This window comes from Engraulis encrasicolus, chromosome 10, assembly GCF_034702125.1.
Source record: "Engraulis encrasicolus isolate BLACKSEA-1 chromosome 10, IST_EnEncr_1.0, whole genome shotgun sequence".
NCBI classification, from domain to species: Eukaryota; Metazoa; Chordata; class Actinopteri; order Clupeiformes; family Engraulidae; genus Engraulis; species Engraulis encrasicolus.
This window is the reverse complement of record NC_085866.1, coordinates 6,138,221-6,152,430: the sequence shown is the minus strand read 5'-3', so window position 1 is coordinate 6,152,430 and position 14,210 is coordinate 6,138,221. Positions and strand designations below refer to the sequence as shown.

The window sequence follows — 14,210 nt, the reverse complement described above, 5'->3', positions numbered from 1 at the left end:
CTGTACTGACTGCTGCCTAGCGGGACCAGGAAGTAGACAGCACAGGGATTTTGTGTTTCCGACAGTTCCGCCGAATCTCGTCTCTCTTCGGAGTGTGGCGTCAAATAATGTAGGCTATGTCATATAATATATATCCATGCCATTTAAATAATAATGACTGAAAAGCCTTCAAATTCATGGCATAGAATGGCCACAATGCAATTCCTCATCTACCATAATAGATGAAGACCATTCAGTGGCAATCAATCAATCAATCAATCAAACAGACAAAAAAAACATACAAAATAATTTTTTTTAGAATTAAATAATTTATTTAACATTTTTCATAGCAGGAGTTCATAAAGTCCCTTTTAAAATACAAAGGAAAACAAAATATGTACCGGTAAACATCTCTGAATCTGCTGAAAGACAACACATTTGGGTGACATTGAATACTGATGTAATGCATTATAAATTAATGTTAATAATAATGACATCATTCTTCTGTCTCTTCCGTCTTCTGTCCAGTGGCGGTGCTCTTCTGTTTCTCCTTCATCAGTTCTTGAAGCTCACTCCTGGAGGCCAAGACTGCACCCTGTAGCGCTGCGATCTCAGCTGAAAGTTCAATCACTGCCAAAATGATATACACAATGATCAGACCATTAGGAGAATGGCACCAATAATTTGTTCATTGACTCGTGTGAAGCATTTTACTTCTAGTGACAAACCGAGGTCTTCACTAGGGATGAGAAGAATACTGTGACTGTTGCATATGTTTGCAGGCAGGGAAGCAGGGGGGTAGACAAACAGCTGAACATATCAAATACTACATTACTCTCTTCCATCACATTCCACTCAAGTTCTATTGGATTTTCATCCATGTGTAGGATACTGAAGAACACAACTTTTGCTCAGTGGAATGGAATGGAATGGAATGGACTCAATGGAATGCATTCCCCCCATTCACATCCCTCTGTTCCCTGTGTTGGTTTGTCCTCTTTCACAAGAAATCCAGTTTCTTTAGGTATAAACCCAGGACAAAAAAGTTAAGGAGTCATGCATTGCTAAATAAAGTCTTCGATGGACAAAACAACATAATTTGGGCAGCTGTTCCATGACTTTTGGAGGGGACTGTACGTAGAACTTTCAGAAAACATGCCACACAAAGGGAGGGTTGCATTGAGTGCAGTTACATGCACTGGTATGCAATGGTGGCAGTATTTGGTTCGGGCACGACTAATGCATCTCTTTATTCAACCCCAATGTGGCCTTGCCTGAATTAAGGTGCCGGTATGCTTGCTATAAATTACGCGCGTCACCGCGAGCAACCGGCATCACATGCTTGCTTCAAAAGCAGTTGACCAAGACGCAAAATACTGGCGGACAAACTCAATGAGACGCTCTTAAAAGTTGCTGCCATTGTCGTTTTCATATCAAGCACACGCGTGGAACTGCGCAGTCTATCTTACGATCGCCCCCAGCGAGTTTGAAGATAGCCTATTGCACCTGACGCACGCATTTGGCTGCCGTGTCCAACGCGCGCGAAATTGACATTAAATACGCATGTTAACGCGTTCATGAACGAATCGTGCACGCGCTCGCGTGTCTTGCAGCAAGCATACCGGCACCTTTATTTTGGTAGAACATCATTCTACTGTCCACACATGTAAATTGGATATTCCAGAATTTCTTATAAACCAAAAAATTTGGCCTGAGGAAGATCCCAGTGGCGGATCGAAACGTTGCTGCTTGTTTAATGAAATAAAGTGTATAATTTTTGGAGCACAAGCATAGATTGCGGACCACTGTCTACCACTTTTGCCCGGCACCTGGATTATTGTTTTTGTGGATGTGCGCAAACTGAAATATTCTGTGCATGTAACTGTGCTCATTGACACATTAGTGTGAATGCATTTCTAAGGGATAACGTAAGGGTTTCTGTTAACTTAAGGCAGGGGTGGGGAACCTATGTCTCGAGGGCCGTTTGCGGCCCTTGAGGCAGTTTTATGCGGCCCCCGATGTAATTTTAATGTTATGCAGCCTCACATGAAATGTGACATATTTTGTAATGGAGTCTTAGAAAACACATTTGCAATACAATTACAGTAAGTTATATTCAGGGGACCTAGAGAAGGTGGGGTTTGTTTTAAAGGTGGCTGCTTTCAATAAAGGCCAAAAGTGCAGGGGGAACACCTGGTTTGTGTTCATAGTACGGCCCTCGGAGGACTTTTACGGCCCTCGGATGAATTTGAAGTGGCCCCTCGAATGTCAAAGGTTCCCCACCCCAGACGTAAGGGATAATGTCTTAATATGTGACCCAATATGCAACCTTGCCTCCTCCACTCGCCTCCTCCACTCGCCTCCTCCACTTGCCTCCTCCACTTGCCTCCTCCACTTGCCTCCTCCACTCGCTTCTCGTCATGATGACATCACTGACAACAGCATTATATTTCAATATCTTGGAAAAAGCTCAATTGTAGAGTCTTTTTCTCATTTGCAATTGTTATGGTGAATGAAAAACAGTCCCTCAAAAGTTGTTGTGGCTAGGCTGACAGCTGGGAAACTTTATCGTTTTCTCCACGGAGGAGGGGCCAGGAGGCGGGGCGAGGAGACAAGCACAAGTGGAGGAGGCAAGGTCACATATTGGGATGCACCCAATGACTTCATAAACTATCATTTCCATCTCTCTTACCTTGTTTAAAAGCAGACTGTGCTTGCTTCAGGTTTTGAGGGACAAGGATGCCGAACCATTTCAGTGGGTCTTGCTGAGGGTCTTTGTGGTCTGTTGCCGTTCTGTGTGATGCTGCCTTCTGTTGTACGCTGGACTCCTCTAGCTTCTCCTCAGTTTGTTTCTTGTGCCCTCTTCTTCTAAGTCCTGAGGTGAGAAAAGTCAACTTTGCTTAGGATGTGCTCAAGGCATTGTGTTTGTTGTGAAAGTGTTTGCATTTTGCATGCTGGCATCGCTTGCTTTTGCAAAGAAAGCAGCTGACAATAAAACAAATGCTGATTTCGGTGGCAGCTGTTGCATACAGTTCAAAATTTAAACCATTATATATATTGCACGTGTAAAGTGTGTAGTGGCCCAAGAGAGAGCCATCAGTGACCAAGCAAAAGACAGACGATCAGAGATAATTGCATTAACTGAGTCCAGGAACGCTCATATAACAAACATTTTTGAGAGCCAATAATGACTAAGAAAAAGGCATTCTGGTAATGCATTGAAATGGCAAAGTGTGCATGCACGCAGCACAGCAAAAGCAGCAATGAGCCATCATGAACGCAGCCAAAGACAGACCAGCAGATAAAATACAATACCTTCACTGGATGCAGTGCTTTCCTCTTGAGGACCAATATCCTCCACTGTGTCATCTTTGTCACCGCCGCAAACCTGCCCTTCCTCTCGTCTCGTCTCAAACTCAGCTTCACCAGAATCAAGCACTCTGTGTGAAGGAAATACAATACAATTATTATTATTATTATTATTATTATTGTCAGTATTAGAAAACTCATATCCTAAACTAATAGGTCCGTTCACTCACACCATCACTGGCACACGCCAGAGGTTTGGGGGTTTGTTTTAACAGATGACAACGTTTGCAGGAATGTATTATAGGTATACAGTAGAGTAGAGCCATAGCAACATAATATGAAAGACATGTCTTTGTTTTAATGTAAATAAGGGGACTGGTTGAGTTACTCACTTTGTGTGGACGCGAACAAGAGGAACCATTTCGCTGGCATATTGAAGCGTTGAGACTTGTTTGTTCCCCATGGAGTACCGAGCTTTGGATATGGAGAACCAACCCTGTACAAGATATGATTGCAGCATAAATATACACAAATAATTATACATATAAGCAATCAACGTACTACCTTAGACTAGTACTGGATCAATGTGTCATTACTGTGTTATCAAGTTTATTAAGTTAATCACAAATTCATCAAATCTGTGGTTCAGAAAGTAAAAACCCTGTCATGAATTTGACCCAACTAGTTCTGAAATCAGCTGATCAACATGACCACTCAAGACAGGCAGTCTGTGACTGTGACAGTCATCTGTGTTGGAAGGAACGTTAGGCAGGGTTTTTTCTGTTCTAAACGTTGGTTGAACTATTCATTTAGTTCACCGGTTCTAAATATTGACACATCTAGCTAATCGTTGCATATTTGAAACACATTTAAAGAAGATGACCTCTTCAATTAGAGAATTGAGTTTCGCTCTTTTCTTCTCCAAATCCTCCAATTGGTCCATGAACAGCAGCAGTTTGGAATCCAAACGGAGCGAAGCTTGGTCCACTTCCAATCCCATTTTCACGGTTTAGTCTTTAGGGGGAAAACACAGTTACATTTTTTTTTTTTTTTTAGAATGTTTTGCTTATCTATTTATTTATTTGCTGCTTGCACATCCTCCCATGCTTTATCCACGCTATGGGGTTAACTGGGACTGACCACTGTTGATGGATGACATCTGTTTTTGTCCAATGTCTTGTGCAAGGGAGTAACTTTGACTTTGACATTGGTGGGGACACAAAATTGGTGGGGGTTCGAGGGTTTCTCCCCCGAGAAAATTTAGAAAATACAATTGTTAAAAGTACAATTTTAACGCAATATGTGAATGTATTAGCCTATGAATTAATGTAGCTCAATGGTTTTAGAGGGGGATGATTTTTGACCATTTTCATTGTGTCTGTGTGTGTGTGTGTGGGGGGGGGGGGGGGGATTACCAATCATAAGTTCATGGCACACAGATGTTATATCAATGAGCAGATGATATGTCAACGAGCGTTCCTTAGGAAGTTGGTCTTTCAATCACACGGTTGCAGGCTTAAATCCCACCCTAAGCTACCTCTGTTTACACCTCCATCCATGACTGGAGTGAAATTGACCAAAGCAGCTAGTTCTGATACAACATTGCTCCAGAGACTGTTACCAATAACATATAAGTAGCTTTGGGTTCAAATGTCAGCAAAGTGGTATTGCCTAACATGAAAATGATCACCAGTTCTGCCAATAGGCCTAGCCTACTCACTTTATTGACATTTAGGCCTATTTTAACAGCAACAAAAATGACACTGACATTTGCAAACCTTTTCTTGAAATAAGCTTGCATGTTTTTTTAAATAAAAAATAAATAAGAAAATTTTTGGGGGTTCCGGTGCCGACTGACCCTTTTTATCCTCCAAAATTAGCGATGCTGTGTGGACTGTTGTAGCCTACATACAAAACAACACATTCTCATAGGCTAACTCCCTATCTCTCGCTTTCTCCCTGCCTGTAGCTGCGTTTGCATCATAGCAGCCTACAGGCAACACACGTGCGCGTGCAAGTGTTTTTGCGCAGCGCGTCTTGACAGAAATCCCAGCGATGTCACCACATATTTGCGCACCAACTGTGTCACGTTGTAGGCGAATTTTAATGCTACAACATACCAGTTAGCTTTGTAGCCCTTCTACATGACCGAAATGCAATACAACACAATGAGTAGGTGTAGGCCTATCTGCGATTTTTGAATGATGTTGGTTACATACTCTTCATGGAAGAAGGCTTCCATTTCAGCCGCGTTGGATGTTCAGCGAGATCAGAACCAAGTCGCAGCAATTAGTCTAGGCTACTCAAGTAGTCCTACAGTTAAATACCCTGTAAAACCAAGTCAGGTTAATTTAATATGAAATAAGGGAAATGTTTTGCCGAAGTGTAGCCTTCCTTTAGGAACTCTTTCATTTACCACATGGGTCGCGTTAACAGAGGTTTGTCCGACGGATTTTTTTGAAAAGGAAGATTGAAGATTCTGAAGCCTGCCCGTCCTTTCGACTGTAGTTTAAATAGGCTACACCCGTATTAGTAGATCAAGTGTGCATTTCAATTCGTTATTATCTGCGCTGCGCAGATACCACATTTCTTCTTAAATAGGCCACTTTATCCTTCACCTTTCTCCGCCTCTCTCTGCTTGTCACGCAACTAGGCTATTATACGCATCTGCAGGGCTCCGGTCCCTGCACCCAAATAGTGAATTAGAAATTGCCGATGATGTCGGCACAACTGTTGGAATAGGCTAATTAAGATTCAGAACCGTTTGTAGGCCTATACGTAGGACTAGGCTACTACATTTCACCACAATCTGATTTAATGGCAGGGCAAAGTTATCCCTCTATCTCATTTCATAAAAGTTTTCATAAAAAGTTTTTTTTCATATCATATACTCAGGCGTCGCCACAAACTCCTCGCTTGAAACAAAAAGTACTGTAGGCAGGCCTATGTACCAGAAATAGTAACGCACGGTGTCTTACATAAGTAACTTTAATCTGACGTTTTGAAATGGTAGTTGTTAGACTAGGCCTACTCGTTACTGAAAAAAAGTAGTGCGACTACAACGTTACCGGCAACACTGGTCGTGATTACACAGTAGGGGGCTAAATATTGGTGGGGACGTGTCCCTACCGTCCCCACCATAAATTACGCCCATGGGGAATGTGTTGCTTGGGGTAAATGTGCTTGGGAATCTGACTGTATTGTGTTTGTTTTCATGTCTTACGCACCTCTCACTAGAAGAAATTTCCCCCATGGGGGACAATAAAGCTACTACTACTACTACTACTACTACTACTACTACTACATAGGCCTACACGTTAACAATGGTGATGCCTGTAGCAACCCAATGTAAGTAGGCTGCCGGATGTGAGTGCCCGGATATCCGCCCGAGTATCTGCATGCATTTGCATTCATTTCCACCATCAGGAATGCTTTGCGGCACCACAGCTACCCTATGTGAGTCGCGCTGTGTCGCCTGACTGTCCCTTCTATAATTGTAGCCTACCATAACAACTCGCCTCGGCCCCCGCTGCAAATATCCACCACACCACCACGGGTCCTCTGGTGTTGTGACCATTTTAGGATTTTTTTTCATATCTAATACTTGCACATTAAGAGTGACAATTCCATCATGGATGTTTTAACGATATGTGCGAATGCAGTCATGTTGAATTTAGGGTGGCCAAACCATGCCTCGGCCCCCGCCGAAAATATCCACCACACCACCACGGGTCCTCTGATGTTGTGACCGTTTTAGGATTTTTTTTTCATATCTAATACTTGCACATTAAGAGTGACAATTCCACCATGGATGTTTAAACGATATGTGCGAATGCAGTCATGTTGAATTTAGGGTGGCCAAACCATGCCATGTCATGAAGAACGTGCATCACATTATTTAAACAGCTCGTGTAAACAGTTATCCTGAGTGCCCGTGTCTTTTTGGAGATCGGAGGCTTGATTAGCAAAGAGATGGGGGAGAAATTAGTTGTGCGCGCGCACACACATCTGCACAATATCCATCGGACACTAAGTTACTGGCTCCAATATTTCAGCGTCCCGTTTGATTCTGTACTTACACTTTTAAGTTTATGTAGCACAATCAAATGAATAGTATTTTTCTAAATGATATGCTGTAGTCTCCAATAGCCTATGCCTAGTTTCACGTGTGGTTGGCATCACCAAATAATCTGCACAATATGTGGCATAACTTTTCGAGTGCTACATTTAGACCGGGTAAAGTATCGAGCATGGTCTGTCCCTTAAATAATATTAAGAGTGTCCGTAACAACTCGGTCTCGGCCCCCGCCGCAAGTAGGCTATCCTCCACCACGAAGGTCCTCTGATGTTGTGACCGTTTTGGGACATTTTCATATAATACAGAAATAAGAGCGTGCGCGCGCACCTCTGACTGTATCTAGACACGGAGGGAGAATGGCTCCAATGTTTATATTCAGCGCCCAGTTTGATTCTGCACTGACACTTTTAAATGTACATGGCACAATCAAATGAGTAGGCTATGTCTAAATGTACTAAGCAGGCTCTGGGTCACTAATCTGGCTTTGTTGTTTCGGCATCACCAATAATAATGGCACAATGTGCGGCATGGTTTCGCGTGTTGTTTTTGCACCACCAAATAATAACTACACAATATGCGGCATAGCTGCTGTTTTCTAACTCAGAGAGAAGGATATGCCCAGATATTCTTTTAACTTGTAGGATATCCTGATGTTATGTTTCACTAATGTAAGGAGTACAACTCAGAAACTTCTCGAGTGCTAGCTACATTTAGACTGGGTAAACTCGTGACTTTAATGCTTTCCGAAACGGGCTATTCTGTCTGTGACAGTGTATCTATTTTAGGCTATAGTCTTGTGCAAAACTTTTTATTTAACATTGCGAATGGGCAGGATGATTTGCTTAGACACGCACGTGCTTCAGAGCAGTAGAACTGTGGAAGGTGACTGCTGCAGTTTTCAGCTCAGTCCTCCTGGATAATAAAAACAAAATAATGCCGACGAGAAAGTAACGCCGTTATCTTTTGATGGATTCCCTTTAGGTGCCAGGTTGAGACAGTTTAATTTTCACACCCAAATCAATTCGGTTATAATTTTATATATAATTTATATATAATTTTTATTATTTTGATGTTATTGGTCACCGGGCCTATTCTTTTGATTGGGAGATCAAGGAACTCTCTGGTGTCGCCGAAACGGCGATGTGCTGTGGGCTCTTTACGCACGGCACCTATGTCCCTTCCATCTTCAGTCAGACTCAAATCGGACCGAAATCAAGTAGCTGAGGTTAAACTGTCGTAAATACACGACCGAAATCGAGTAGCTGAGGTAAAATAGACGTAAATACTCGGGCGGATATCCGGGCACTCACATCCGGCAGCCTACTTACATTGGGTTGCTACAATGCCTACGTGTAAACTGGCTAATTCCCCATCAAGTTGCATTTATACGTGAGGAAATGCCGCACAAGCCCTTCAGATAGTCTATAATATCTCACAGAGGGTTTTTATAGATTGTTTAAAAGGTGAAATTCAATATTACCTTGGTCTTTGACGAGGTGTGTTATTGTAGTGTTTAGGTCCTTCGTTAAGCTACAGAGCTGCGATGTTTGCTGGATTACTTCCGTATTTCACTGTCACATGACACCCACCCATCATCATTCAGTGCTGTGAGGCATCCTAGCTAAGCCCTCGCAAAACCCCTTGATTATATTTACCAGTATTGCGTATGCACCAGCACTTGGAACCAAAATACAAATGAGTGCAAAGAGGTAATTAAATCGAGCAAACATCTCCAATGCACGATGAAAAAAAAATTTCATTCCCATACCGGGAGTCGAACCCGGGCCGCCTGGGTGAAAACCAGGAATCCTAACCGCTAGACCATATGGGACTGTATGTCTATTTAACCACCCTCAGTTTATAATTGGTTTGTACTAAAACCATGGGTTTAATGCAACGTAAATTAATTCTTGCTTGTTCGTTGTAATTTAAGTTCGGATTAAAATCGGAATTTAGGTTTTCAGCAAAGGTTCTACAACGCTGCGCTCCCTCTGAAGAAATGCACTGCGCGCTGATGTCATACCAGCTTCTTTTGAAGATCTAAACACCTCCAGGTACACTGCTGAAAGTATTGTTGATGTGATGAATAGTTTTGTATTGAAATATTTTCTTTTCTTGTAGGGCTAGTCCTAGGTTTCCACCATTCCACAACAAAGTTCCGAAATGTGTTGTCTCTCGTTTTAACTCAGGCATTGCAAAATAACCACCATCTGCAAAATATCTATACCGACAGGCCAGGCATTCATTTTGAATTACTTACTGAAACTCAATTACGAAGTAATTAATGTGGTCTGGTAAACGTTTTACCGTAAAACTAAGCTACAAAATACCCTCCACATGCCCCAGAATTCGCATGTGTAATTCACAAAAAGTTACATCACGAACACATTTCTTGATGGAGCTTTGGCTGCCACGCATGTGTCTTGTTCATAAACCCTTTTTCAAGCACCTTCTACAACGACCCCAGTAGCGCGCCGTGATCGTATAGTGGTTAGTACTCTGCGTTGTGGCCGCAGCAACCCCGGTTCGAATCCGGGTCACGGCAGGGATAAATCCCTGACACGGCATGGGGTCAATTTTTGATTTTACCGCATTCATCAGCGCTACACATGCATATTATTTCTTAACGTTGCATATTACTATGTTTTCGTCAAAACAACAATTAAAAAGGATTTGTATCACTTCGTAATATCAAGGGGAGTTTAATCTATGTCGCAAACACATATGACGATGGGATGTTCCGAGATAGCCATCCAATCGAATGCCTCATCACTCCAATCGCCTCTCTCCAGCTACTGAATCCTATGCTGCTCATTGGCTGCATTGATCACATGGGCGTCCTGAGCAGATAGGAAATGTTCAACTAAACTGACAAAGGCGCGATGTATTGTAACATTAGTGGTGCAATTTAAACGATTAGTTATTAAAGCACAGGTGCTCTCTCTAACTTCTCGACCCATCTGTATCTGCGGTTGTGGACAAAGTGAACAGGAACGCACGCCGACTAACCATCTACAAACGTAAGTCGAGCACGCACACACACTGCTTTCTGCGAAGGATTACTTCGTTCCATTCAGCCTCATTTAGTTCTTATCTATGTCTGTCTGTCTGTGCATTTGGGATGTAGAAAAGGTAGCAGCACTACGACTCTTCTGAAATGCATCGGTTTGCGGAAGTTATATTTCAGCCTAGATCGTGCTTAAGACCTTTGACCATCCCATAGTGAATACAATTTTAAGGTTTTTGAGTTCTCATCAGAGATTCTAAAGAAAGAGCTATTCTCCAGTCCCTCTGCTCTCACTCGGCTGTCACAAGCACTTGTGGCGTTCTACGTTCTATAATGGGAGCTATAGAATGTTTGCATAACATTCTAGAAGAACAGGGGTTGCAATATGGTTACAACAAGGTTACTATATGACACTGTACTTAAGTGCTGGAATTGAGTGCTGCGTGAACAACATGAGTCTGAGCTGCGTTTGAGATTCATTCACCAATAGAATACCTATGCCTAAATAAATAAGCTGAACAGTAGCAAACTATACAGGGTCTCCATAGGTGCAGCATAGACACAGGGGAGGTGTGGTGTATTAAGTGATATTTATAAATATATGCCTCATCCATGTCTGTGTCTACAAATGTATGTGACAGTGCACCTGTCATAAATTTGTTCGAACCATTACTGACCAATGACCAGGATTCAGTGTAGTGTACTATGGAAGTGAAGTGTAGTTATGTGTCCGACTGGTAGGAAGATGTGCATTAGGCTACTAAGGGTATTTTCACAACTAGTCCCCTTTAAGTGAACCAAAAAGTGAACCGACAGCAAAATAACTCAATTCGTTTTTTGTTCATACTGTGAGTGTAGTACAAAAAGAACTGGCTGCTTTTTCTGGTCCAGTTAGGCTTTTATGGTGTGTCAGTCCTATTTTTGATCACACCTGGTCCTCTCTAGCTCTCCTTAAGTGACTAGACCCAGTCACAAGTGTAACTTTTCAGGACTCATAAGCAAACCGTACTGAGACCACATCAATAAAGGTCTCAGTGCGGTTCACTTCCGAGGGGACCAGGTACACTTTGGAGCGTTCACACATGTTCAGAAAATGCTGAGTCACAGGTCTGAGTTCGTTTAGCCTCTTAGTACAGATGGGCGTCGCCGGCGGGCCTATTCACTATTTGCTGAAAATACTCAACTACACAATAACAACATTGCTATGACATTACCGAGAGCCTTAAGTAACAGATTAAGACATAACGATTACAATTTTGGTGACGGTAAAGTTATAACATAGACTTTGTCTGTGCTAAGGGGTTAAATGGATGAAAGGAAACAGGTGTGAAAACACAAGTGTCATCTTTGCATGCTGCTAGACTTCGCATGTTCTATTACTGACAAATGACCGAGGTGTGTTCTATTCCTTAAAATTCTGCTTAAAGTAGCACTACAGTAACGTGTAGTAATATGTCCCACTAGTCAGGGGAAGGTGTGCATTAGGTGGCTAATAAGTGTCATCTTTGCATAGCACTACACTTCATATCTTATCTGTTTAATAAGTGTCATCTTTGCAATACCGCTACATTTTTTCACATTTCCTCTGCTTCTCTTGACAGATGGCAAGTCAAACGGGTCGTGTTCCTGCAGGCCATCCCTACTGGCCGCGCAGCCTCTCTCTCCCTAGCTACGTCGCTAATGACCTCTCCATGAAGGAGATCCTGCTCTCCCTCTTCTCTGTGTCGGGGGTGATACTGCTGAGCACCTGGGTCATCAGCGGCCGGGGAGTCGGCACCTCCACCAAACTCAGTCACGGGAGGCGGTTGGCCGTCTGCTGGTTTGCCGTGTGCACCTTCATCCATGGGGTCATCGAGGGCTGGTTTGCACTCTACTACCCAGAGATCCTCGGCGACCAGAGCCTCTACTCTCAACTCTGTAAGTTGAAGCTGCAGTTTGGACAAACAAAAAAATAAAGTTAAGTAGAGTAGAGAAGCATTTATTAATCCTGGAGGAAATTTAAGTATTAAGCAGCAGATAGTACATGGTCACAGAGTGACAAAAAGTGAAGTCCCCTGTGCATGGTCCAGGTAAAAAGGCAAAGTTTTCAAGTGTCCACAGGACAGACTGGTCAAAGGCAAATGATGCACTATGTGGGCGCACGCAAACACACACAAACACACACACACACACACAAACAAACATACACACACACCTCAGCCAACAGACCAAGTTCCAGTGATCCACAGGAGAGTTGATTATCCTGCATTAAACAATAATGATGATGACTATAATGAATATTGACATAAATGAATTTTGTTTCAACATTGCGAGATATTAAACTGTTTTAAACTGTTTCACAGGGAAGGAGTACGGCAAAGGAGATAGCCGATACATGATGTAAGTTTGGCAGTTTTTGCAACTCTGAAAAACACACCAAATCAAACACTGGCTAATTTATAATTATCAAAGAGTGGTTAAAATTACTATGTTACCATGTTGGATTGAGTTGGCCCATCGAGAGAGATTATAAATATATTATGCTATTGACCTGGCCATTGTTGCTACTGCATAACAGTGTCTATTTTCCCCAGAGCTGATAACTTCACAGTCTGCATGGAGACGGTAACAGCGCTCTTCTGGGGTCCCTTCAGCCTATGGGCCGTGCTGGCCTTCCTCTACAACAAGCCGTACCGCTTTGTTCTCCAGCTCATCATCTCTGTGGGTAAGTAAGGAGCTAGTAGAGTAGAGTAGAGTGGAGTAACTTTATTGATCCTCGGGGGAAACTTAAGGTGTCAAGTTTACATACAAGCTGTCAAGCTTACATAAATACACATAATGCCCACATGGACATGTGGTACGGTATTTTGCAGTTGCCAGATTCATTATGTTGGCCTTAAGTCAAGTCAAGTTGGTTTTATTGTCAATTTCTTTACATGCACTGGTCATAGAAAGAATTTGAAATTACGTTTCTTGCTTTCCCATGCAGACATAGACTAATCTAGGTAAGGACATAGACAGTATAGACATAGACAGTACTCATACATGGACATAAGACAGTATGGACATAGACAGTGCTCATACAGACATTTAAAGTGCAAGACTGGACAACATTAGCCCATTAAGACTAGGGGAGTATGCCAAGAACTTGCTAAGTAGTGACCCAGATTAAGTTAAACCTTGAGGTAGTTGTAAATCATCTAATAGACAATGGAAAGCAAACTGATCCACTTCAGAAAGACTAGGCCAGGGATGACTGGAGCACTCAGATACTTTTTAATTTTATTTTGCTGCAAACATGATGACTGATGTTTCGACACACTGCTTGCCTTCTTCAGAGTCTGCACTGCATCGAAACGTCAGTCATCATGTTTGTAAGACAATAAAATAATAACTAAAAAAGTATCTGAGTGCTCCAGCACATAAGCACGGTATATAAATTAGTGTTTCTCAAACCGGTATGAATGAATGTGAAATGCAATCCACTGGCTTCTTCTCCACAGGTCAGCTGTATGGAGATGTCCTGTACTTCTACACGGAGCACAGAGACGGCTACATACACAGTGAATTCGGACATCCCATCTACTTCTGGTTCTACTTTGTCTTCATGAACGGCCTGTGGATAGTCATCCCGCTCATCCTCATTGTGGACGCGTGCATTCAGATCTCCACGGCTCAGGCCATGTCCGACAAAGCAACAAAGAACAAGAAGGACTAAAGGAAACAGGAAGGATCACCTGACCGCACACTGGTGGACTTGATTTTGCTGCTTTTTTATTACTTGGTGAACAATGTGTTTCAAGAAACGCGTTATTCACCAAGTAATAAAAAAGCAGCAAAATCAAGTCCACCAGCGTG

The 14,210-nt window shown here is 42.4% G+C and overlaps 2 protein-coding genes and 2 non-coding genes across 4 annotated transcripts; 2 read left to right on the top strand and 2 right to left on the bottom strand.

The window, feature by feature from the left end:
- Window positions 1-294: 294 nt before the first annotated feature.
- ccdc115 (coiled-coil domain containing 115) lies at window positions 295-8,963 on the bottom strand. Its single transcript, XM_063207939.1, has 6 exons — window positions 8,847-8,963; window positions 4,172-4,302; window positions 3,681-3,784; window positions 3,295-3,419; window positions 2,672-2,854; window positions 295-609 (listed from the first exon to the last, which is right to left on the bottom strand). The coding sequence occupies exons 2-6, from the start codon at window positions 4,286-4,288 to the stop codon at window positions 476-478; spliced, it is 663 nt and encodes a 220-aa protein (XP_063064009.1). The 5' UTR covers window positions 4,289-4,302; window positions 8,847-8,963; the 3' UTR covers window positions 295-475.
- A 162-nt stretch (window positions 8,964-9,125) lies between these two features.
- Window positions 9,126-9,197, bottom strand: trnae-uuc (transfer RNA glutamic acid (anticodon UUC)). Its single transcript has one exon. It is a non-coding gene; the product is annotated as a tRNA-Glu (tRNA).
- A 642-nt stretch (window positions 9,198-9,839) lies between these two features.
- trnah-gug (transfer RNA histidin (anticodon GUG)) lies at window positions 9,840-9,911 on the top strand. The gene has a single exon. It is a non-coding gene; the product is annotated as a tRNA-His (tRNA).
- A 295-nt stretch (window positions 9,912-10,206) lies between these two features.
- ebp (EBP cholestenol delta-isomerase) lies at window positions 10,207-14,166 on the top strand. The gene is made up of 5 exons (XM_063209554.1): window positions 10,207-10,386; window positions 11,975-12,290; window positions 12,716-12,752; window positions 12,947-13,077; window positions 13,856-14,166. The coding sequence occupies exons 2-5, from the start codon at window positions 11,975-11,977 to the stop codon at window positions 14,068-14,070; spliced, it is 699 nt and encodes a 232-aa protein (XP_063065624.1). The 5' UTR covers window positions 10,207-10,386; the 3' UTR covers window positions 14,071-14,166.
- Window positions 14,167-14,210: the final 44 nt, after the last annotated feature.